The sequence below is a fragment of the Brachypodium distachyon genome, chromosome 2, assembly GCF_000005505.3.
Source record: "Brachypodium distachyon strain Bd21 chromosome 2, Brachypodium_distachyon_v3.0, whole genome shotgun sequence".
Taxonomy (NCBI): domain Eukaryota; kingdom Viridiplantae; phylum Streptophyta; class Magnoliopsida; order Poales; family Poaceae; genus Brachypodium; species Brachypodium distachyon.
Window position 1 is genome coordinate 16,118,937 of NC_016132.3, and position 25,240 is coordinate 16,144,176.

Genomic DNA, 25,240 nt, shown 5'->3' on the forward strand with positions numbered 1-25,240 from the left:
CCGCCCATGACCACAAGATTTGCCATGAAGATCTTGTGTATGCTGAGTATCATCCTTGGGGGAAGCAATAATGAAGGTATATTCACGAAACTTAATTGAAGAGGGGTAGGGAGGCGACACAGGGGAGGAAGACAGAGATTGTGATAGAGTTTCAGCGTGCCAAGCAGAAAAACTATCAGAGATGGAGCGGGACGGTAAGAGAAAATAAAATTTTATGTCTGCAATCTGGATGAGATCCTGAGACTTTAGTTTAATGGGATCCCTACCTGGAAGGTAAAGGACCCCCTGAACCGTGCATCCATTCCTGCCAAGTACTTCAAGGGAAAAATGGTGCTTCTGGAAGTCATAGAACATCCTTGCATGATGGGGGCTAATATTTTTGGCTCCTCTAACTTTAGCAGTGAGATCCAAGTGTACTTTGCCTTTGTTTTTCGTACTACGTCCCACGACAATTCTTAAATCTTGCACGACGTAGGACCAATTTTCACCACGGATTACTGCAAATCCTGCATCTAAACTAGTGGCAGACGACTTTCCTGCAGAACTAGCAGATTTCTTGCCAGCATTCATAGTTGACATCTCAAGTATTCCTAGTTGTAGTAGAGCACACAGTACCACTGCCTTTCAGACAATCCTGTAAAATCATTTCATAAATATTACTTTTATTTATGTGATACTAGGTTCATGCTATAAAAGATAATATATAAGAATACTGATTACTTTATTTATGGCATGTAGAAAGCATATAATTGGTGTTCAGCATCACCTATTTGCAAATGCATCTTTTTATGGTATATATAAAGCAGAAATAACATCAAGAATATATATATATAATATATATATATATCATCATGAAATTGTATGATAGGGAGTGACAAATTCAGACAATCTTTTCGTCCATCACCGTTCTTCCAATTTAACACACTCAATGCCACAATGTCACAAGCTAGCTAGGGTATTTACTGAAGCTAGCTAGGGTATTTACTGGCTCGTAGTTTACAAATCCATGCAAAAAGCCACAAGCTAGCTAGGGTATTTACTGAAGCACATAAACAACTAGCATATTCACCAAAGTGTTATTTATTTATACAACCCCGGCCCATTTGAAAATTAGGCAGTACAATGGGGCAATGTTGATGAGCGTGTGTTATACAGTTGGCAACATCGATCGAAACACAATGAGGCAATGCCAATGTGTGTGCTATACATTTGACAACATGGATCAATCACAGCACAATGGGGGAGTACACATGGCATCCGATCTAATTTAGCAAAAACACATAGGGGAGGAGAGCCAATACACATGCCAATGGGGCAGTACATGGCATCTAATTAACCCATACATGTGACGACACAATAGGAGTGACGGAGATATACACAATGGAGAAGAAGTTCATGGCATATAATTTAACACATACACATGACAACACAATGGGGACATACACAATGTAACAGTACATGGCATGCATATCTAATTAACCCATACACATGACAACAAAATGGGGCGACAACAATATACACAATATGGCGTACTGCATGGCATCTAATTAACCCATGTACATGACATGAATCCATCGAAACCCATAAACAACACTAGGAGCTAGGGGAGATCTAGGGGTACCCGTTGTATACCGAATAGGACGAGGCGATGGCTAATGAAGAGGAGTCTGGGCCGACGGTGAAGCGGTGGCACCAACAGTGGCGCGCAGGCAAGGAGGTGGTGGTCGGAGAAGGCAGGGTCATGAACGATGGTGCCGGCGAATACAGAGGGGGGGGAGCGAGGGTTGGCGGCGGCGGCGGGCGATTCGTGTTGATGCTGGTCGGTTTAGGTTTCGACGCACCGTGGGCGGGGGGGTTAAGGGGCTTGGAATAATTTCACCAAGCCCCGCACCCAGACCCATTGATAGGGGGCAAACTGAGCCCAAAAACAGAGGAGGGGCCTAGAACTCGTGGTATACAATGGGATGTGGGCTGTGGGTGGTGGGCCGTTCTAATTTCCGAACTGCAGGCCTGCTGAATCATATCGTGCTAGTTCGCTAAATCATGGTGGGACGGTTTTTATTTCTGGTCCCGATCACTACTCACTTACTAGGTATGACGGACATACCTTTTCTTGCCGAGCACCCCTTGGACATAGCTATTACTGAAAAGAAGGAGGTGCATGATGCACTCTTTCAGATGGAGCGCCCTCAAAAGCAGCCGGTGTTGATCGTTTTACTGTTAGGTTCTTTCAATAGCATTGGAAGTTAGTTTAAACCCGTCTTATTACCTGTGATGCTGGAGTTTTTGAATGGTGATGAGTTGTCGGATGAGCTAAATAATACTGCTATTGTCTTGTCCCAAGTGCAATGTCCCCATCAAACAATTTAGATTGACCTATTTCGCTTTACACGGTTATGCATAAGATTTACACTAAGGCACTCTCTTTTCGGATCAGAACTTTTCTTTTGAGGGGGGTGCTCCCAAGTTGGGGCTTGGATCGGTTTTCCGAAATTTATAGCCAGCCATTCCATTGCATCAGCAAACCCAGCCTCCGAGTTGCATCGATCCATCGATTGTTCCCCGTCAGGCCGTCACGTGAAGCATTGTCGCGTTTCCCAGAATTCAGCAAGTAATCAATCCTCTGGTGTGACCTACTACCTCTGTTACATAATTTTTTTGTCGAAATCTTACATACATCTATCCAGACACTTTTTAAAAATAGATACATCCATTTTTAAGCAAATTTGAGACAACAATTATGCAACAGAGAGAGTAGTACTTCTCGTATCATCTTCTCTCGGTCGATATCCTCTCTGGATTTCCGCGCCGCTGTCATGCAAACGCGCTCCTTTCTCCGTCCGGCGGCATTTCCGGTGACGTCCGACGCGGTGGTGGTCGATCGAAAGTCGCACGCGGCAGCTGAACTTTCAACTTTTTTGAGAACACGCGGCAGCTGAACTTGGTCAGAGGGGCGGCCGGTGGTCTTCTCAAGGCAAAGGGGCACTACTACACGCTTTGCTTTGGCAATGGCACCGATGGATCGAACGAGGCGGCAGCAGATGTAGAGAGAGGGACCTCAAGGGAATGAATGTCTTTATGTGTGGCATATCCCAAAAGTGTGCCGTGGCAGTGGTACTACCGAACTACCGATCGATGCAACAATGAGCAACAACGTCCTGCCTCGCCCAGCTACCGATCGATCTATACCCGGCCGGCCCCAAGGAAGCCAGCGATGAAAGCTTTGCATGCTACAGTACTTCAGAAATTGCACGTACTAGGAGTATTATTGATTCCGCTCAACAACAGAGCAAAGATGAAACACTTTGTGATCGATCATAAGAATGACATGGTACACACTACCAAATACGCAAACCGTGCGTGACTGCTGCGTGCTACAACGACTGCATGTTCCAATTATTGCCTCTCACGTAACCATCGACGCTATCATCTCTCCTGAACGAAAGCACGGCGCCGCCATTGCCAATATTGCCGCCACCAAGAGATTCGGGAGGATTATCGTAACGCTGCATCGACGACGAATTCGACGAATAAGAAGCCCGGCCATCGGCGGCGGCCATGGCCTGGAACCTGGCGAGCTGCGCCTTGAGGAAGCTGAGGTAGCAGGCGGCCTGGTGGAGCATGGAGGCCGTGTCCATCTTCCCCGACCCGCCGCCCGGCACCAGCCTCCGCAGCGCCCGCAGCCGCTCGCTCACCTTCTCCCGCCGCAGCCGCGCCGCCACCGTCTGCGGCTCGCTCGAGATCCGCACGTTCCTCCGCCGCCGCCGCGGCCCCAGGGGAGGATCCGCCCCCGCCGCCGCCGCCGGGGAAGAAGAATACGCCGCCGCCGCCGCGCGGTAGATGATCGCCTCCTGCTTCGCCTGCGCCATCGCCTCCGTGCCTGTCGTCGTCCTCGTCGCCGGCACGATGCACGGCGGCGAGGCCACCTCGGCGTCGTGCGTGTTGGAATCTCCGGAGGAGATGTTGCCGGTGGCCGTGCTGTGGCCGGAGAAGGCGTCGCCGGCGTTGGGGAAGAAGGCGAAGCTGCTGTCGTGCTGGCCGATGGGCGGGGCCGGCGCCCGGAGCGAACCCGCCGAGTTGTGCAAGATAGCGGCTTTTGACGGGACGTCAACGGCAGAGGGAAGCGGGGAGTTCACGCTGTCGCGGCAGCGAAGGAGGCGCCTGAGAATATCGTCGTCCTGACACGAGGGCGGCAGTTCGTGGCCGTAAGCGTCGTCAGAGATGCCAGCGGCGGCAGAGTGGAGGAGCTCGAAGGTGGTGCTGGCGCCGCCTAAGAAGGCGGCTAGGAGGGCATCGTCTTTCGGGCAGCTCGCCGCGCCAGGAGGCGTTTGCTGCGTGCTCCAGCCGAAGCCGTCCATGACGCTGCCACCGGCCGGCGAACCAGACTAGCTCACAACTTGCTTCAAATTGGACGACCCTTGCTTGCAGATGTTGCCGCTGCACTGCAGGTCTGCAGCAAGCAAATAATTCATCCGATAGTGAGAGTTAAGCTTGCATATCAATGCTCAATTCCAACAAATTAATATACATGTTCACGACTAAAACGATCACAGAACGAAATCAACACCGTAACTCCTAAGTACATTAAGCATGCTAGTTAACCACAAGGCATCAAATCTGAAATCTCAGAGACCAGCAAACATCAAAGAAGAAAAGCAAGTCATAAATCTAAATCTAAATCTTGGTGTGGTACACACACACAAACACTACTACAGTACCTGAATTAACTGACCGGGATCCGATCGTTCGGACAGACCGATCGACCGATCCGCGAAAGATTCTTTGTAGCTAGCTGGGGACGAACTGCTGCTGCTGGGCGCAAGTGTGCAGCCTAGCTTAGCTATGTTAGGATGGTCCTCCTCCTGCGGGGTGGCTGGGCGGGCGTATGGGCGTCATTTTATAGGCAGTAGCTGGATTTGTTTCCTTTTTCCATCTGAGAAATAAAATGGAAAGAGAAGTCGTTTTCCCTCTCTCTTTCTTGCATTCTGTGGGGGCAGTTTCAGTTGTGGGGGACTGGGCAGCAATGCGTGTCACACGCACACGTACCAAATTGACATTTCATTCCTTGTGCCCGCGCAAAATCATTCCGTTGTCATTGTGAAAAGAAAGATATCAATCATATCCCGTTGAATTACTCCCTCCAATTCATAACAAGTGTGTTGGGTTTTAGTAAAAAAATAGTACTTTCTCCGTCCAACAAAAGATGTCTCAAGTTTGTTAAAATTTAAATGTATCTAGACATGACTAGTATATAGATGCATTCAAATTTAGTCAAAATTGAGACATTATTTGTTGAACGGAGGAAATACAACTTTGTACTAAATCCCGACACGTATTATAGATCGGAGAGAGCAGCATTTTTTTTGGGCTTACTCATGCGGATTAAATACTATATACGTGCACTATTCGCTCTTTTCTTGTCGTCCAACTTTAAAATGTGCATCTAGCCACTCAACACAAGTACACATGCAAATGGTCATGTGTGTAATTCTGCATGAATTGCCAATTTCTGGCCATTATACAGCTAGCCAAGAAAAAAATGGCTAGCTGGAGATTGTTGGTTCTTTGTTGGACAAAAGTTTGGGGCAAACCAATTAACCAATCAAGCCCAGAATGGTAAAATCTGTATAGCTTATTTGCGTTTTGTATGGGCTGGTAATTTGGAGTTTTCTGTGCTAGCTAGGTCTCCTGGATCATGTGACAAGACAAATGATTACACAGGAGTACTACCTATATCGTTTCTGCAATATATTTTGTAACTTAGCGATGAAGCAGCAGCAGGCGTCTCTTTTTACTAGAAAGAGGCTGAATCTAGCTGGTCCAACAAGATAGCAAGATTGAGTTTGTGACCGTTTTTGAAAAGAACAAGATGTCAATAAAGCTACGACATCATATCCCTGAAATAGATTCAGTGCATTAGAGGTAAGAGGACAAATATGTCTGTGGCATCTGGCATGCAACAAGCAAAAGATAGGGGAGGGAGGGAGGAAAATTATGTTGCTAGAGTAGCTAGCTGATGCTTATTTTGACACTTTCTTTCCTTGATTCAAACAAGACAGGGAAACCACGCATACACAAGTATACGTATGTATATATGCAAGGTAAGGCAAGATCGAGGACCACATTGATAAGGATGTGATGTCCAACCCGTTGCAAGATAACAATTCCTTTTTTATAAAGAAAAAGGAGACAAGGATAAGAATACATTAAAAGTCTACTTATTACATTTCATAGCTAGTGTTGTTCCAATGCACGTAATCTAAGGATATATAACTTGGTAATTAAAGTGTAGAGCATTTCCTGATGCATGCCCTGCATCTGTAGTAATGAAGTTTATATATCTAGAAGTACTGAAGCCGGACAAAGAGGCGGATTTACTGAACCTACGCCCTGAAAACGCGCATAAAAAGCTTCTGGTTTGTACAGTACAGAGCTGCTGCTGTACCGTGAGTAGTGAAAATGATAGACAACGAATAAGTTAGGTTTCGGAAATTTTGAATAAACCTCCACGTTCTAAACTTGACCAGATATGTGTGAAGTATTAGTTTGTGCTAGGAACCCCGTGCACATAAATATATGTGTTTGGTGCGTCTTGAGACAAATCAGGCTTCCGTATAACTAGCTCGTGTCACGATCGTATCCTTATTGTGTCTGAACTGAAGCAAATATTCCGTGAATAAGTGGAGTAGTCAAATTCTCGCCTCGTGTGATTGGCAGTTTATCTTTGAAGTTCGTCTAGTTCCAAATATCTTTTGTTGCTTCCGATTAGTTGTGAAAAACACGTGTATGCGGCATTGATGACGCATGTTAATTACAACTTGCAAAGCGGCCGGCCGGAGACACACGCACGGAACCGGGCCGGGGGTGGTCGATCGTAGTACGTACGGAGATTATATTCCGACTCTTGACCGTGACACGTACGCCGCGTACCTACTTGGGAATATATATATCGTGCAGCTGGGTCATCTGTACATGCACGTTGGTAATAAACATTTCGAATTTAATTAATCGATGGAGAGGGCGCGCGAGTACGTACATGTACATCCGTCCTTCCGTACCTACGCGCGAGCGTGCAGCTCGAACCGGAAACGTGAAGCTCGTTTGAGTTGGACAAACGGCGTATTCCTCCGTCCAACAAATAATATCTCAACTTTTACTAAATTTAAATGCATCTCATGTCTAGGTACATTCAAATTTTGACAAAATTGAGACATCTTTTGTTAGACAGAGGAAATGGGAGATTTGAAAATCAAGCATAACCCATTAACCGGCCAGGTCCAGGTTCATTTTCATCGCAGTACGTATAGCTAGCAACTCTTCTTTTTTAGAACTGGTGTTCATCAGTACGTAGCTACGTACTCTAGTTAACTCCACTAACTAGCTAGGATTATAAATGACAGGTAACCATGTACGGAAGAAGAATTTAACCTGACTGAAATTAACCGGCACTGAGTTGGGTGGCTGCTGGCTTCGTCCCTACCCACACAAGATCTTGTACGGTACGGTAGTAGGAAGTTTTGGGCTTGCTCTCTTTCAAAAAAAAAGTGTGTTGACACGTAGGCTCGACAGGCGGAGTAGCTCCAAAACTCAACTTGAACATCGATCTATCACAAAGCCAACCCCGGGCGAATCGTCACAGCGTGGGCGCACGCACGCGCCACCCGATGGATCGACGTACGCGCGTGGATTTGGCTGCTAGTACTGTAGAGCTCTGTTTATCGATAATCCATCCTCGCTCTGCAAACACGCCAAAGTATGTTGGATGGCTGGCAGTTGGAGGTACAAAACGTTTCTCAACAGTACGCAGTACGGCTCGTTTCTCGCATTCTTTTAAGTTCATTGATTAGAAAGTTAGAACAACGGGGGCCCGAAATATCATTCCAACTATGGGTACCTAAAAAAAATATGTACTTTCATCCTAAATTCTTGACTCAATTTTGTCAAATATGAATGTTATCTATTTTTAAAAAATATTTAGATACATGTAATATTTCGACAACAATTTAGGATCGGAGGGAGCATTGCAACAATTTAGGATCGGAGGGAGCATTGTATTGTGATCATTCGAACGGTGTGCGCGTGTGTGTACGTACGGATGTGGTCGTGTACGGCTGGCATGCCGGCCGTTGCCGTTGAGCGTGTACAGACAGCACATAGGTATAGCCGTATAGGCATGACGGAGACAGTAGATGTCACTGATTAGAGTTCGACCATTGGCTTGCAGTTAGCAATCGGATCATACAAACACCTGTCGATATATCGCCGGTATGCGGCGCCAGCTGTGTTCCTGACTTCGTGACGCGCGCGTGAGTCGGTATCGTGATGGTCTGTAGATAGATAGTCAGCCGTGCGTATACGAGAAGGAACAAAAATAAACACAAGCGATCTCGCTGATCCAGGACCGAGGATTTCGCACACGCACGCAATCTAGCAGTAATCTGGCAGTACTCAGCAGTAATCCGTGCGTTCCATAATTCTTATTTTAAATTTGTTCAAATATGAATGTATTTATTTTTTTAAAATGTTTAGATACATGTAATATTTCGACAAGAATTATAAAACAGAAAGAGTAGCTGTCACTTGTTTCTCCGGTGGCTTGGCAGCGGACGGCCGGGAAAGCGGTGGGGTAGGAACTACAGTAGGAAGGAATATTGAGCGCGCGGAGTAGCTGGCGATCGATTGATCCAGCGCGAGCCACAGTACGGCGGCACTGTTCTTGTTGCGGCACTGAAAGTGCCGTGGTGGCCGAGAGAAGAGAAAGGAATTGGTATGTGGTCCTTCTCCTGCTTCCGCTACAACGCGCTGGCCGGCGACCACCGCTCGGTGCACTGCACTGCATGTACAGTGCAAATTTCCCTTCCTCTTCTTTTTTCCGTTTTCAGGGCAGGTCCCAAGATTTGCAAGGGGCCCGACGGATTAGCAGGACTGTTTTGCCGGGGACCAAAAGTGGCGCTGGCAGGGGTTTGATTCAGCCTAACGCGCCGTCGGTTTACACTCATCCTGCATTCATTCCACGGGGCAAGTACGGCGGCCCCTGGTAGGCTTGGCAGATCAGATTACAGGGTTTTTGAGAGAAAAGCATATAGGCTCAGAAAGATTCCAGCACAACTAAGCCAAATTGATGATACAAATACTAGTAGTAGTAGAGTAGTAGTATCTGGTCCATGTGTTTTGAGAAGAATGCATTTTTAAGAAACCAAGTGAAAGTAGCTCTCGTAGCCTCCGGCTGGTGGAAAACCTTGCCAGTTCGCAGAACAGTTGTTTGTGGACAGACAGGAGCTTAAACTTGCATCGACGTCAAACGCTCACCAATTAAATTTCAGCCACCAATGTGATTTTGAGTTGGTCTAGTAACAGCAAGTACTCAATGCCAAACTCTAATGGAAACTTCTATAATATCTTCAAGGCCCTCATAGTATCACTGCTCTGTTCCCCTACCAGTCAAAATATGTACAAAAGCTCCCGTTTTACAGGCACAAAAAAAAATTGTCCTTTGTTGTGCCAACAGACTCTCATTTTGGTATGCTCCCATCATGTAGCCCAGGTTAGACGCCATATCTGACAATTTAAAATGAATGCATGAAGTTTCTGAAACAGACTTCACAGAACAGCCAAAGCTGAAGTGCTTACCAGAAAAGTTACCTCTCTATATCAAGGGAAAGAATATATATTCAGCATAGAAAAGATTCCAGATGAACCGGTAGTACTGCGAAATAGCATCCTGCCACACAAAGAAACAGTGAAACCTAATTATTTCAGATGCAACACAAATGCACTTGGAATTCAAAAAAGGTATCTGTTCATTAAACTTATACTCCCTCCATTTCACAAAGATTGGCGTATTTTGTTTCGTTAAGACAAGCCTTTGACCAAGAATTAATTTATTAATATGTAAGTTATATGATACGAAACCATGATCATTAGCAAGTACTTTTAAAGACGAATCCATTGATATAAATTTCATGTATGAAAAAACACATATCAATAGAGTTTTCATCGGTCAAAGCCTTGTCTTAACGAAACAAAATACGCCAACCTTTGTGAAATGGAGGGAGTATAATATACATGTGTATTTGCGTTTGCAGATGATCTTCAATTCAAAGAAAATTCCTTTTAGAAAATCTATAAAGAGAGTACAACCAACGGTAGAAAGATCAGCTGTGCCACGATAATGTAAACACAAGAATGGAACCAATTTACATAGGCTACATCACAACTTGAGAGCTCTTGACTTTTGTTGGTTAACTATTCATATCTAAGACACTGCAAGCTTATGTTTCTTCTGAAGAAGAACAAAAGACCTTGCATATATGATACTGCATAAACAAAAAAATAGAATGGGGCCTACTTATTCTAGTAAAATAACCAAAATATATGCAAGTTAAGAAACAATAGTTCTCCTAGCAATTTCAATCATTGAAGTCTGTACTATTTCATGAGTTATATGTGCGAACTGGAGCTGTGAAGAACATAAGTTCAAAGCTTCACCTTACTGTACTTTGCTTGCTCCAGAACCCATGTCTGAAATCATTCATAATAAGCAAGTTAGGTAACAAAAAAGTGGTCCAGAACCCAAGGAAATAGCTATGAACATAAATATTGCTTGTTATCTTCAACTGAAGTTTGTTTTCAACCTTAACTATTTAATATTGGTATATTGCTAGTGATGTGACATCCACATTTCAAGCTCCACAAGCCCGTGTGCTTACATCTGTGCAATTCCATATGTAAATCCAAATATAAATAGCTAAGCACAGCGGAATCACGCTCAAAGTCAGTTTTATGGTGATGCTTGTTGCACCTCTGGTACTTAAGCTGGTGTCCCCAGCGTTCAAATTCTGTTTAGCTTGTTTAATCTTCTTTTGATGCTGGACCATTTGGGTTTTGGTCTAAAAGCAGTCAATGATAACTTTAAGCTAGTTATGCAGGATTGAATCGGACAGGTATAGATCTTAGAGACTGCAGGATTGATCATCTACAGGGGTCAATGTGTTTACCTGGAAAATTAAAGCAACTGCAAGAGCAGCATGAAAAGGTACCATTACAATGCTCCTGAAAGCCTGCAATTTTAAACACCATCAGTGCAATAGGACCAGGTAAAACTGCTTAGGATTAAATTATGCATGAAAGTAATTGCTTGCTCCAAACATCCACTGATCAGCAAACTATAACATTAAAGAATGGTTATCAAGCTTTACTGGTCTAGTTGACCTTGTATTCATGTTTCTATCATCCAAGATATAGGTGCGGTTAAATTGGACAAATTTCAAACAGACAAGGTACAGTAGCTAGTTAAAATGTATGGCATGCATATTATGTATGGTGCTTGTTATGTCTCTATCTAGAATTGGAGTAGTAATTTAACCTGAGGTATGAGAAAAGGTACAACAATAGCAGCAACATAGTTTGCCAGCAATAAACCAGAGCCAAGGAAGGCAATGTTTCTAACACCAAGCTTTGTCGCCAAAGTTGATATTTTGAACCTACAAGGGGGAAACATTATGTGTAAGATCAGTAATTCAACCGATGATATTTCTTAGACAACTAAATAGTTCGATGGAACTGGCGGCTGCTGGTTGCTGAAACAATGCAGAAAACAGTCTAAATTTGATTTATTTATTTATTTTAACACAGAATTCACTCAGCACGCAGAACTAACAAATTATGTCCCTTTCTCTTATGTTTGGAGATCTTTCAAAATACAATGCTTCATATAACTTCTCCAGATATGGGCTGAAATCACTCAACCCAGTTTCTGTTCTAGCTTGAACCACTGGCAAGGCTCATAGAAATAAAACATAGAGATTAGAGGCCCAAGCTCACATCTTAATTTGTATTTTTTAACCCTTCGAGTTAATATGTACTTTGTTTGACCAATTACTGCCATTTTTTGGACCTGCAGTCGATAAATTTTATAGCAACCCCAATTAACAGCAACAAGAATAGTGATACAAAGACATGTATTTAGTTATTTATTTGAAAAATAACATGTTATTTGTTGGAAAAAACTAAGAGTGAAATGACACAAAACCATGAACTCACTTGCGATCTCCTTCAACATCCGGAAGATCTTTGGTTATAGCAATTACCAAAGCAAACAAAGTCACAAAGCATGTAATAAAAGCAACAGGCGAGCTGCAGATAGAAAGGTATCATATAGCATTAGACATCACGATCATCTGTGAATGTTCGTCTGCAATAAGATGCAGCATAACTTTAACACTTTGATTAGATAGGGGTATATTGATTCTAGAAATACATTGCTCACTTCAACAGTGACTAGCTTACCTCCATTGGAAAGTAAGACCTAATGCAGCTCTAGTAGCATAGTACACGCCAAAGTTCAGAAGGAAACCACGAACCTATAAAAAATATCAAACTATCAAAGGCAGGTTTGTGAAAAAGGAAAAGCGTTTGAAGTAAAAATGAAGTATATGAAGCATGATAAACTAAGAGAAATGAGATATTTGGAATTTGTATAGTGGATCCCGGTAAAAAAATATGTATAGCGGATCCCAGTAAAAAAATAATCTATAGTGGATCACTTCCGAGTTGTTAGGAAATTAAGAGACTAACCTGATAAGTGAAATAAAATTTCTAGTAAACAAACAGTTCTAAGGAAGAAAGTGTTGAAGTATTCAAATTGTCTTTCCAAAAGTTCCATCGCAAATTTCTGTAAAACTGGTGTAGCTAGAGTTATGGTGGAGATGATTTGCTAGTCCTACTCTTGTTTCTCCAAAGAAAAATATTTTCTAGAAAGTTGAGGTATACATTGATCATCTTCTGAGCTGCATAAAGGAACACGTAATACACAAAAATAAAATGTAGACACAACCATTCAACAGAGACAAACCTCTATGGTTTTAACACTGTTCAAGTTCACTCATGCTAAACTAACAAATAGGTTTGAGGACAGACTGGCCAGTAAACCTTCTATTGTTCACTACGGCCTATGATTTCATATTATTACAAATACTACACAGAAAGTGACAAGATAAATGAGTAAGATGGTACCTACAAATATATCTGTCAATTGTCACGGTTTCGTCCATTATGAGCCGATGGGGAATGGCTCACAAGAGGGCAGCAGACTAGCAGCTATGGCCAGCAACCACGTTCAAGCCTTGAATTACTATTTTGTCTTTAGTCGGTATGTATTTGTTTAAGAGGGTCTTATCTTCAGTTATTTTGGTTTGTCAAGTTGTTAGATCTGGCCCTGTGTAATGCATACAATAGCCTGACGGCAAGTGAGCAGAGATGAAGTAAGCAAAGTCTCCTAGTCCTCAATTCTAAAACATAAAACTAATAAAATCAGTGTTGTTATTATGGTAAATAAGAAGGGAGGAGGAAAGTACCGTCGCAATGATAAGAAAAGCAGCAACCGGATATCTCTTCAGTCTGAATGGAGGAACAGAATATATAGTGCCAAGAAATAGACCAAGGCAGTAAAGAGAGCTAATGAAAGGTCCAAAGTTTGAAACAACAATTGAAAAGCCCACCACTGCAAATGATACGACCAATAACCATGCTGACTGAACTGAGAGATCACCGGCAGCAATAGGTAAGTATGGCTTGTTTACCCTGCCCAGTAGCATAAACTTATAAATGAAACAGTGACAACGATAGTCAAAACGGTAGCCGTGCTTGGTGGCATGTTATGTTTAATGGTAATACTTTGTAATGGCACCTTTACGAAGGTAGTAAGCATAAGTAAGACTCAAGACACGGGAGGCAATGTACATACTTGTCGATTCCAATGTCATAGATCTGATTAATCCCAACAATGTAACCATTGCCGCAGATCAATGCCACAAGCCCATAGAATGCTTTGAATACCAAGCGCCAGTCTATCAATTGGGGATTCTCTATCAAGGCTCTAGCAACCAAAGCTCTGCATCAACACAACAAGTTTAATACTAGAATATTACATCTTGGTTCAACCATTATAAAACTGAAACTTGATGCCCCTCACGTGGATCCCAGAGCAGTTCCTCGAATTGTGTGTGGCCTCAAAAATCTCCAGCAGGAATCTTTGAGGTCTGATAGTGTCTTTGACAATGGAGCTGGTCCAGCAGCACCGGCTTGAGAGCATGCCTGTACCAGGACCAGGACAAACCAATGTGATCATACTATACAAGAAGACACATAGTCCCATCGTTTAATTAAGTACACATTGTTACAGTGAGTATGCGCAAACAGCAAGCTCATTCATTCCTAGTTCTCATGAATAATGTCTACTAAAAGGTAAAGACGCAGGTAATCATATTCTATTATGTTTGTGAGTTTTGATACTCCGATCTCAAATTCTCCCAAACGCCCACTAAGCAATGCCTATTTGGATCACAATGCAGTCAAAGTACCGGCAAGACTACCACTGAGCTATCAGAGAAATATCTGGGTCGATCAGGACAATCAGGGCATTGCATCCTTTCCTACAAGCCCGAATGCAGTAAATTCAACTTGCCGGAATTACATATAGCTATCAACGCTGAGTCTGTCTGACATCGTAGCTTCTAATCGGGTAACCTAGAGGAAACGGCTGGCCGATTTTGCTTAGCTTACATGAGACACACCGCTGATACTTGGCATCAAACAGGGTTACTTCGCATTGACTCGGATACATGAGATCGGGATGCTTACCCGTACGGAGTCGCGCCGGCGCTCGCGGGCAGCGCGTGGGGAAGCGGGGAAGCGGGCGGAAACAGAGGAGAAGAGAGGCGACACGGACGGCGGAGACTGGCTGAGGAGGCGAGGAAGGCGCACGCCGTGGCGGCTAGCCGGGGCGGGGAGGAAGCGAGCGGCTGTGGTGGGCGCGTGGGTGGGGAGAGGAGGGGAGGCGAGGGAAGCCATGGGGAGCTCTCCGCCTGCTTTTTTTTTTTCCCTTCTTCCTCTCAGCCACCCATCGCCATTGGTGATTGATGAGAGGCTAGGTGCAGACAGCGAGTGATGGGAGACGACTGGAGAGCCGTGCGTGTGTTATCCTGTGGCCGATGTCTGTTTTGTACTCCTCCCGGTTCACATATGACAAAATGTGCAGTCAAGATTGAAGTTCGAACAATAACTTTATAAATTAGACAGATTCGCTTTCAAAATCCATTTTAATGAGATATTATTTTGTAGAGATATTTGTATTGTGTAATACATATTGCTGTAGTACTTTTTTTTTATGTCATTGGTCAAAATTTAAAGAGTTTGATTTTACCTACTCCCTCCGATACATATTAATTGTCGAAATATTACATGTATCTAGACGCTTTTTAAGCATAGATACATCCAAATTTGAAAAAATATGGATAGAAGGGAGTAGAACATTTTATAATTTGAAACCGAGAGAGTACAAGATAAACTTAGGTGAGCACCAAAGCTATTGCTGTAAATCAGAAAAAAAAACACTAGGTTCCTGCAAAGTGAGAATAGAATAGGAATCGGGGCCACATGTCGGTGACACATTAGATGTCATGTTCATCCTCGATGATCTTTACATGATTGTACTACCGAATAACATTATTTGCACCAAAATGCAATACAAGCAATGAGGGGTTGAACTTGGAATGGAGGTATAAACCTACTACTAAAGCAGAGAAGAAGCTGTAAAGAGAATTATATAAGGTGCAAAATAAATTGTGTTTTCTCCAATGAGCAGATAACCAGCTAGCTAGTAGGATCAATAGTCATTCTCCTTGTCCAAGCTTCTTGTCATCATGCTAGGACCTTTCAAAGACATGCTGTTCAGCCTCCTACAGGCGGCTGAGATATCCGAACCAGCATTGCTCTGGGAGTCTAGTGAAGAGAGTGCCACCCTTCTGCGATACGGCATGCCACCGGATCTCTGCCTTTGCATCTGGGGTGATAGCCCTCTACGGCTGCCGCCGCAGCCGTCCAGCCTTGCTCTGGCAGACTTGGTCAAGCTCATGTAGCCCGGCCCTCCACCTCTGTAACCACTGTCCACAGATCTTGCTTCGGATGCCATGGCAGCAGATGCCGGAGTTACCGAAGATGTCGACAGAGAGCTCTCATCGAACGCCAAGTCCAAAGAAGCAGAAGAAGCTGAGAGCAATGAAGGAGACTTTGCTTCCACCATGGTTGCCACATTGTTCCTTCTAACCTTAACAGACCTCCCAGTCCCAGAATCTGAAAATTTGGAGCCTGCTAAGTTCAGCTCATTGGAGTTCTCTAGGCAATGTGATTCGCTGCGGTTTGGATCCATACGCCTGCTGTCCCAAGGTTTTGTTGCCATCCATCCTTCGATATAAGACTCATGGTTCCTGAGAGAGCTAGCAGGGGAGCTTGGCCTCCCTCTGTGTTTTACGCTCCGAGGCTGAAAGGAATATGAGCAACATGTATTAGGTAAAACTATGGTAACGTATGCAATATTGGATGGAGATTCTGTCGTTGCTGAAACTTTATACCTGGTGAGAAAGAGAATAAGCCATTGCCCTTTCTCTCTTCACTGCACCCTCGTGCTTCATTTGCATTTTCGATCTTACTTCGTCGACAGAACCTTGCCTGGCACACCATTGTTCCTGCAGTGCTAACTGATGTCAATATGTCTTTCACAAAACAACACTATGCCCCATTTCTTAATCAACATCAGATAGTTTCTGTAACGAAAACAACCAAGTGCCATATTTTTACATGAAGTGTACTATATTTGGTTACACAAATTAATCTTACAGGAATGTCACAGTATCCTCTGAAGTCTGAACTCCATCGCGTATGCCTTGAGCTGTGGCCTGAACTTAAAACATGGCTTTTGGCAACAACTCATTGCATAAGACAATATTGGTGTATGACTACTGCTTTTCTCACCTAAGGTCGTCACTAATCACTACAAGGACCTATTCAAACATTCATCGTTCTTCGTACATGTGAAAGCAGAAATAATAATCTTAACGGACTCAATCAAATCAAGTTTAACTGCCCATATCAAATCATGAGTAAAAGTCTTTTTCATGTAAAAGTAGAGCATTCAGTTGCACATCCCTTTCTGTGCAAGGAAATGAAAGCAAAGACCTTTCAAATTATATACCTGAGTCAAAATACAAAAACCTTGTACATTTCCTATCAAGATTATTTGAACAATGTTGATTTCAAGGGAATGCAATCGAGTGAATTCAACAACTTAGCCCATGGGCCACGATTACACTAGGCCCATTAGAGGAAGACTCAATTTGTTTTTAATTGCCAGATGACTGAATTGATAAACCTCAACTTCCTCTCAGAAAAAAATGATAAACCTCAACCTCCATCAAATTTCTACCCACACAGGATAGAGCAACGCAATCAAATTTGCAGGAATGACATATGTACCTCAGCTTCCCTGACAGGGTCATCCCCGCCGTCCGCACAGCAGCGCGCCCTCCGCTCCATGGCTCGCTCCTGCACCCTTAGCAGCGCCTCCATGCGGTTGAGCGTCACGGCCAGCTGCCTCCGCACCAGCCGCCCCCGCACCAGCGCCTGCAGCCGCACGATGCCCCGCAGCGCCTTCAACGCCCGCCTCGCCTGCACACGCGCAAGCAAGTAACCATGAACTCGTCGGATCAAACCAGAGTAGTTCTTCACGAGACTGAATCAGAATCACTGACAGAGATTGTTATTTGTGGGTTGGGTTACCAGGAAGGCGCGGAAGGCGGTCTGGACGCGGACGGCGGCCCACTCCTGCCTGATCACCAGGAAGTCCCTGGGCGGCGCGCGCACCACGGCCGCGACGACGTCCGAGCTGAGCGCGCCGGCGGCGGCGGCGGACGAGGCCGACGTCGTCTCGCACCACGGCGACGGCGCGTTGTTGCCGCCGCCTCTGGACGAGGAGGGGCTCCGCCACAGCCGGCTCCACTTCCGCCCCTTCGTCCCCGCCGCCGCCGACGACGGCGGCGCCTTGAGTCCCACCAGCGACTTGATCCACTTCCCCGAGGCCCCCATCTCCGCCTCTGCCCCCCAAACCCAACCCAACGCAACTCAACCCACTCTCGCTCGGCACGTACGTCGAACGCTTGATTGACTCCGTGGGCGCGACGCGAGACGAGACAAAATGGAAGCAGAGGTGGTGGGGGGGAGTGAGAAGAGAATGTGAGGTATAGCCGTTGTTGTCCTTTACGCCCACGACGCGCACTCCGGGACTGCCGCGGAACCGTTTCTTCCTCTTGCTCTCGTCGCCGGGATTCAAATTTCGAATGGCGACAAGCAAAAGCGGGACCGGCTGACCGGCTCTGGAATCGCAGCCTCTTCTGAGCGATGGACCCCACTAGTCATTCGGTCAGGGGTAACGAGCTGGCGCCCATGTGATTTTCATGCGTCTCGGGTTGCGTGAAAGGAGGAGGTTGCGCGGCTTTCTCGTGGCACGCGCGCCAGGGGACGCTGACTCGCTGGGCCCACTAGGAGCTTCCTAGGCGCACATGTACGGCTTGGGACCACGAACGGGATCGCGGGCCTGTGTACCAACGACGGCGCGGGCACGACCCGGCACCGATTAGCTTCGTGACGCGGACTATACTGGGCATCGGAGATCGGACTTTGCAGGTGGATGGCCAATCATGGACACATGCAGGGCAACTTCGTTTGCACGCTACTCCAGTTTGGCTCAAATGTCTAGAAAGTAGTGAAACGAAATTGGAAGACTCCTGCACCAGGAGCTGTTCGGTTTGCGTCTGGACAGTCGGCGCAAGATTTGTAAAACGGAAAATTAAAGGATGTAGGATACAACTCTTAGATGCTTCGCGATAATTTCACATGAAAGCTTTCTTTCAAGAGAGGGACGGGAGGAGAGATAAAAATACATGTTGCATTGGAGTTTTGAAAAGACAAGATTTGGGCAAATGTTTTGAATCCTACGAAGCATGAAGGAAAGGAAACATTTCGAAATTCCTATGACATCCTTCGTTCCAAACGGAGCCTTAGCCTGAATCAGGCCTCCAACATGGAGCGCCTACGGCTGTGACAACAGCTCCCTGAGTACTACGCCCTCCATCACATATTAAATGACTTTCTATTACATATATCTAGATTCTTTTTAGGCATAGATACATTCATATTTGAACAAATTTGAATCATTTAATATGGGACGGAGGGAGTACTAAATTAACTTTAATTAGAGAAAAGAGCATCCAAGTGTTGACCTTTGTCTTGGAACCACAAAACAATACATCTTCGGGCGCATGCAGCACCAACAACACCTCCACATGCATGCCTCTTGAGGGAAAAAGAAAAGAAACTTCCATATGCATGCTAGGCACGAGCTTTTCCCATGCATGGTGCACAGGGTAGCAACCAAACAACCTCATACTCCATAATCGGGTATTTGAATAGGCGTTTGATCTTGCCTTTCTTTTCCTTGTATACTTGCTTTTTTGCCCCAATTTTTGTGAATACTTTTATTTTTTGTCCCTTCTCACACTTTTTTTTATTTCTTTCACATTATCTAATGAATACAGTCTAAATTTGAAGACCAAACGATCTACCTTTCATAACGAAAAAGAACCATAATTGAATTATGAACTCTATAGGAACATGTTGGTGTATTTGGTTTGGCTAGAGAAGCGCCAAACAAATGGCCCGTGACTGAAAATTGTAAAATGATAGGCAGGCTTGTACATATGGAAGGAATGCATCGCATTGTGGTTCTTCTATAGGAGGACAACAGTTGGTGCATGAGTTCAGCAAAAGCAATGGACTTTGACGTGCGTTTTTTCTCCAATGTTGAGGTTATGCTTTACTGAACACAACATACTGGTGTCGAGTTCTACTGCTATTTATTTTTGAACGTTGTAATGCTGTTTTTTTTGCGAGGATATACTGCTGTTTTCAATTGCTTGTTGCCTTGACCTTGTAGAGGATCTATGTCTTCGATTATTCTACATTCCGAAACAAATACTACACTCTTGTGAGTTACAAGGCATCACGGCAATTTGAATTGAACTGTCAAAACATCTTATAAATTGATACGAAGCCAGTAATTGTCAAGGGGTGGGGTCACAAAAAAAATCGTCTAGCCTGCAGGACCAGTACGAGGAGAGCAAGGGGCAAAACGCAAAAAAGAGGCTAGGCTCACACTTCCTTCTTGCCCATACCTTTATTTTGTATTTATGTTTCTTTCTGAACGTTTGAAACTCTGAAGACGATATGCTCCTTCCGTCCCAAATTAACTGACATGGATTTTTATAGATTCTTATGCAAATCCACATAAATTAATTCGGAATGGAGTGAGTAGATAAGTTTAGTGCAAGTGTGCAACCAAACGCAAAATATAGACATGTAAAAAAAACACGAAATATGGATATCCGGGACCAGTCCATCTGTAGCCTATTCCTGGGCCCTGGTGACCCCGCGAGCCCCCAGACCTCAGCCCAACCCAGGCCCATCCCGAATCCCCCGAGAGGCCGAGCCCCTCCCTCGCAGCTCAGCTCGCCATCTCTCTCTCTGCCCAGTCGTCTACGGTTCCCCGCCGTCACCCCACCGCTCCGTCGAATCTCCGCCGCCAACGCGGTCCCTGCCGCCAACGTAGACATCCCCAGCCCGCCGCCTACGACCCCAGCCTACCGGCGCCTCTCGATGGAGTCATTCCCGCGGCCTCCGCTTCCTACAGTACCGGCGAATCCCTCACCTGCTCCACTGCCACAGCAGCAGGCTGGGTCTGCTCCGGCGCCGGCAACGCTCCTGGTGCGGCACCTCCCAGAGGCGATAACGCAGGACATGCTCTCCCGACTCTTCTCCCACTACGGCGCCACGGCCGTTCGCCCCGGCGGCGGTGGAAAGTATTCACCTCCTCCTCCTGTCCAATTGTGCTTTGTTTGGTGTTTTGCATATTGACCGTTTTCTGGTAACTTGTGATTTAACTACTAGAGTTCTGTAAGTATACACTGAGATTGTCTAGGTGATACATATGTTTTTTTTACTGAAGCCATCTTCACTATAACAGGTTGAGGAACTGTGCATTTGTGGATTTTAAGGATGAGATGGCGGCCAATCAGGCACAGTCTCTGTTGAACAGGTTCCTTTTCTCAAGTACACCCTCTCGATCACTTGTACATTTTTTTGTTCCAACTATATATGCAGATGAATTGTTTTCTTCATCTTAATTTTGTCAATCAATCCTTCGTCATTTCTTTTTTTCTTTGCTAAGGGGTGCTTTTGGCAGGTTGAGGTTCCTTGGGAAAGTATTGATAGTTGAGAGAGCAAATCAGCCAAATGCTAAGAATGCGAGCGAGAAGCATCAGGAGCAGTTAGCTCATGGGATGCCTCAGGTGCCAAGTATGAATGCCCAGAATCAAAAGAATTCTACATCAACTGCTGAACCGATCGCTTCTAAGCTTGGTGTAGACTATCCATTTCCTCCTCATCTTGAGTATGTCACGGCTATCATTGTTTTTTCTCATTATCTTCCAACGCTTTAAGCCATTGCATAGATCTAGCTAATTGATGTAGTGTGTCTCACACTCTCACTAGATAATGTACACCGTTGTCTGCAAATGTTCAAGTAGTAACTGAAGATGTGAGTTGCTATCTGCAATCTGAGAATTAAGAATCCAATAACCTAAGTTTATCTTTTGTTTACGGCAAATAACGTAAGTTCATCCTTGTATTTGTTACGTAGTACTCACGCTGCTCTAAAATATAAGGCATTCACGCATTCAAAGATTCACTTTGACCAACAATTAGACCAATATTATGCGGGTGACAAAAAGGTGATATAATCGGATTCATACTCAGAAGTTTCAATGATATCTTTTTATGTAACATGAACCGATATTTTATTAGTCATTTAATCTTGGAATGCATGAGTACCTTACATAAAACAATTGAGGGAGACTACAATGGAATGTTGTGTCTCTAACTGAAAATTACATTTTTGCTTCCTCTTACGACAAAAAATGCTGCTCTAAAAAGTTAGTATTTTAGCTTACTGCTACTGGATTCTTATTGTAAAAGACAGTGAGCTCTCAATCATGAGTGTTTATGCCAATTTTCTTATATTATCCAATTGGAAGTTAAGAATCAATTTAGCAAACAATTACCAATCTATTAAGCTTTTATATGCTGACTTAGTCAATGCAATTCTGACTTCTGAGACTACATAGTCTGCAAACGGGTCATAGTTTTCAATGAGGTCAACCAATTCATCTCTGTGGAATCTCTTTCTGGTATCCATGTTGGCAGTTCCAAACCACAATCTTAGTTGAGACTGATGAAAGTGCTCTTTATTTATTTGTAGGTATGCATATCCACCGCCAGATGGAAACATACTGACAAATATTGTCAATTCTCTCATTGCCGTTCCCCGATTTTACACTCAGGTCTATTAGAATTTCTATCCGTGAACTACCATTGCAACTCAAGGCATAATTTTGTGAATTCAGCATGAGCAAATGTATTTTTTTGAAACAGGTGTTGCATTTGATGAACAAGATGAATCTTCCAGCTCCATTTCGGATGGCATTGCCTACTCCACCTCTACCATCACAAGTGCCTGCTCCTCCTCCCCCTCCACCACCGCAGCCTTCTACGACGGAGAAACATCATTTGGCGGTTTTGTCCAGTGATGAGTCTGAGATGGAATCTTCTGATGTACTTGCTACATCCTATCTTCGTAGCTTTCAATTTATAAATATCTTTGATAAATCATGTATGCACACTTTATTTATTGTAGGAAGATGTTGATACAAGGAAAGTCAAGCGCACAAAGCATGAAGCTATTGTTGGTCCTGCTGTTGATAAAAGTGTCTCTCATGAAGCAGTTGGGGTGAAACCAGCTGCGTTAGTTTCTAATGAGATTCAAATAATAAAAAAGAAAAACCCAGTACTGCAGGTGAAGCATTGTTTTTGTTAGAACTCAAGAGCTGAATTACCTTTGCATGTTCTAATGCAATGGCTTTGTGCAGATAAATATTCTCCCTAAGGCTGCTCATAAGGAACTTGCTGATCAAAGTACTATTGACAAGGAATTGTCCTCAAAAGATGAACCTGAAGAAAAATATTTTGTCACGCCTCAGGAAATAGAGAAAGAGAAATTACCGACCGAGGAGATTTTGTCCCTTCCCATGTTCAAGGTAGATGCATTTAGTATTATTATGTCATTTACACAAACATCTTGAGGATGCAATGTTTTAGTGATATCATCTTGTAACTTCAAGATGATTAATACGAATATACATCATAGGTACCATCATCTAGTGTTCACATAATTTTCATCCTTTTTTATCTTCATTATGAGTTCCTAATAATTTGAAGAACGGCTACTCCTGTTAGCAGATTTTAAACGTAGTATCACAAGCTGGTGTTGCTAGTTGTTAGGCAATGTGGTCTATTATGTCACTACGATCCAATGATCACATTCCCTATATGTTCTATTTTCCTCGATATTCATGAAAGTAGACGTCAATTATCAGCCTATTTGTCGCAAGTCAACAGTTGCAAAATTGCCCTTTAAAAAAATCACAATCAAATCACTGAGACACTCTTGTTTCTGTTTTGCAGAATTACACTCCAGGGAATCCTGCCAGTGTATTATATATTAAGAACTTGGCGAAGGATGTTGTTCATGATGACTTCTACTATGTCTTTGGTATGACTGGGGGAGACTGGATAGTGAATACCGGTGTTTCTTGAAATGTTTATGTCAGAATTCTGCACATCGTAGTTCTTGCTCAATTTCTCTCTAAGTTTTGTTTTAAACTGCTCGTTACAGGATCTGTGTTCGAAAGCATGGATGCTGCAAAATCTGGTTTAAGTATCAAGCTAATGCAGGTTAGATTTGTATATCTTTTACTTGCGCCGTGATTACGATCGAAAGTAGATCCTATTGATAAGGAAACAAAATCCAAATGATAGTTCCTTGCTCCACATCTATTGTTTATTCATGGGGAAACTTATCAGAAAAGCTGGTGTTTCTTTTGGACCATATCATTTTTTCTATGTCACCATTGTTCTGCTTCATTTTGCTAGCATTATTCTGTTCCTGAAATATTCTGATCTCGTTCCAGGAAGGACGGATGCGGGGCCAAGCTTTTGTGACATTTCCATCTGTTGAACTTGCTCAACGTGCACTGGTTAGAGACTATTGTTGTCCATTGGTTTACAATAGTATTACACAATAAATATAGCTAATTTATCGAAATCAGTAAAACTGCCCATCTGCATGCTAAAAAACTCTGAAGTTGCTCGCTGGGCGCGGCACTAACAAACTTTTGTTTGAAGTATCAAAGCTGTAAGAAAGAAGTCCCATTTTTGTTACATCTGGAGTGTTTTATTTCCTAGCCTTCCTTATTTAGTCCCAGAACTATGTGTTCTAAAGTATGGTTCTGTTTCTGATTTTGCAGAACTTAACCCATGGTTATGTGTTCAAAGGAAAGCCGATGATCATTCAGTTTGGTAGAAGCCCTGCTGCTAGCAAAGCTTCCTAGGAGGTTCTGACACCCTATGTTGCATTCTAAAGGAAGTTGCATTCTTTCGGATTCTGACGAGCTGTAAAGTCGTTAGGGTTGTCAGCCAAGATTATGGGTATTCTGTGCAGGTACCGTGGGTTAATACTATGTGCTGTTGTTCGATCCCATGTGGAACACAACCGCGCTGACCTTGTTGCTAGTTTTTCAGGTGGAGCTACAACATTGGTTAATCAATCCAGGTATTACCTTCAACAGGCGTGGTGTTTGTCTGCTCTGTTGTTTGAATGTACCGCATTCTCTATCGATGAGAAGAAACACTGTGCTGCTCACCATGAAGATACAGGCTCTGCAATGTTTCTGAGAGACGTCGGATACTGTTAGACATCTCATGTAGAAGAAACAAAGCCAGTGATCAATAGTTTATCGATTACTGTATCTCAGTCAAGTGTTAGCCTGTGCTTCTCTGGGTGTCAGATATGTAAAAACATGAATGGTATTCTAAAGCACTTTGAGATTGGATCATTAGTGTTGCGTCGAGCTTTTTGTAATGTAGATTTTTCGAAGCTGTCAAATAGTTCCCGCAGAAAAAAACGAAAAATAAGGTCGAGTCTGTTGCTGGTTAGGTACCATGTGGGCTCCCCCGATGAGAAGCAAACAGTACCTCTGATCGTACTTGATACGTTATGTCGTCTCCGAAAGCGACGGACCACGGTGGGGGGCAAATCTAAAGTATTCCATATGTCTAGCGTGAGCTCATCCCTATCTGATTAGGCTTCTTGATAGCGTCGTTAAGAATGCTAATCAAGCTACTAGAGTTGAGTTGACTAAAGCAGATAGCAGACCAGCCTTGGAAGCAAGCAACACGT

The 25,240-nt window shown here is 43.9% G+C and overlaps 4 protein-coding genes across 6 annotated transcripts; 1 reads left to right on the forward strand and 3 right to left on the reverse strand.

Moving 5' to 3' along the window:
• Positions 1 to 3,239: 3,239 nt before the first annotated feature.
• LOC106866126 lies at positions 3,240 to 4,871 on the reverse strand. The gene is made up of 2 exons (XM_014898869.2): positions 4,719 to 4,871; positions 3,240 to 4,450 (listed from the first exon to the last, which is right to left on the reverse strand). The coding sequence occupies exon 2, from the start codon at positions 4,356 to 4,358 to the stop codon at positions 3,375 to 3,377; it is 984 nt and encodes a 327-aa protein (XP_014754355.1). The 5' UTR covers positions 4,359 to 4,450; positions 4,719 to 4,871; the 3' UTR covers positions 3,240 to 3,374.
• A 4,247-nt stretch (positions 4,872 to 9,118) lies between these two features.
• LOC100825292 (probable homogentisate phytyltransferase 2, chloroplastic) lies at positions 9,119 to 14,955 on the reverse strand. Of its 2 annotated transcripts, none has more exons than XM_003567944.4 (11): positions 14,641 to 14,955; positions 13,973 to 14,094; positions 13,745 to 13,891; positions 13,356 to 13,581; positions 12,289 to 12,362; positions 12,043 to 12,135; positions 11,366 to 11,483; positions 10,998 to 11,060; positions 10,489 to 10,521; positions 9,643 to 9,721; positions 9,119 to 9,558 (listed from the first exon to the last, which is right to left on the reverse strand). In XM_003567944.4, the coding sequence occupies exons 1-10, from the start codon at positions 14,848 to 14,850 to the stop codon at positions 9,647 to 9,649; spliced, it is 1,161 nt and encodes a 386-aa protein (XP_003567992.1). In that variant the 5' UTR covers positions 14,851 to 14,955; the 3' UTR covers positions 9,119 to 9,558; positions 9,643 to 9,646. The 2 variants fall into 2 exon arrangements, with proteins under 2 accessions (XP_003567992.1, XP_010231091.1); XM_010232789.3 differs by having other exon boundaries at positions 9,631 to 9,721.
• Positions 14,956 to 15,397: 442 nt separating this feature from the next.
• Positions 15,398 to 18,109, reverse strand: LOC100831725 (protein IQ-DOMAIN 1). Its single transcript, XM_003565931.4, has 4 exons — positions 17,614 to 18,109; positions 17,311 to 17,502; positions 16,410 to 16,523; positions 15,398 to 16,318 (listed from the first exon to the last, which is right to left on the reverse strand). The coding sequence occupies exons 1-4, from the start codon at positions 17,917 to 17,919 to the stop codon at positions 15,665 to 15,667; spliced, it is 1,266 nt and encodes a 421-aa protein (XP_003565979.1). The 5' UTR covers positions 17,920 to 18,109; the 3' UTR covers positions 15,398 to 15,664.
• A 2,288-nt stretch (positions 18,110 to 20,397) lies between these two features.
• On the forward strand, positions 20,398 to 24,922 carry LOC100832030 (U11/U12 small nuclear ribonucleoprotein 65 kDa protein). Of its 2 annotated transcripts, none has more exons than XM_010232790.3 (12): positions 20,398 to 20,747; positions 20,912 to 20,983; positions 21,131 to 21,337; positions 22,205 to 22,286; positions 22,378 to 22,557; positions 22,640 to 22,798; positions 22,872 to 23,039; positions 23,467 to 23,554; positions 23,678 to 23,736; positions 23,973 to 24,038; positions 24,309 to 24,502; positions 24,575 to 24,922. In XM_010232790.3, exons 1-11 carry the CDS (start codon positions 20,545 to 20,547, stop codon positions 24,390 to 24,392), a joined length of 1,368 nt encoding a protein of 455 aa, XP_010231092.1. In that variant the 5' UTR covers positions 20,398 to 20,544; the 3' UTR covers positions 24,393 to 24,502; positions 24,575 to 24,922. The 2 variants fall into 2 exon arrangements, with proteins under 2 accessions (XP_010231092.1, XP_003565980.1); XM_003565932.4 differs by having other exon boundaries at positions 24,583 to 24,922.
• The last annotated feature ends 318 nt before the right edge of the window (positions 24,923 to 25,240 follow it).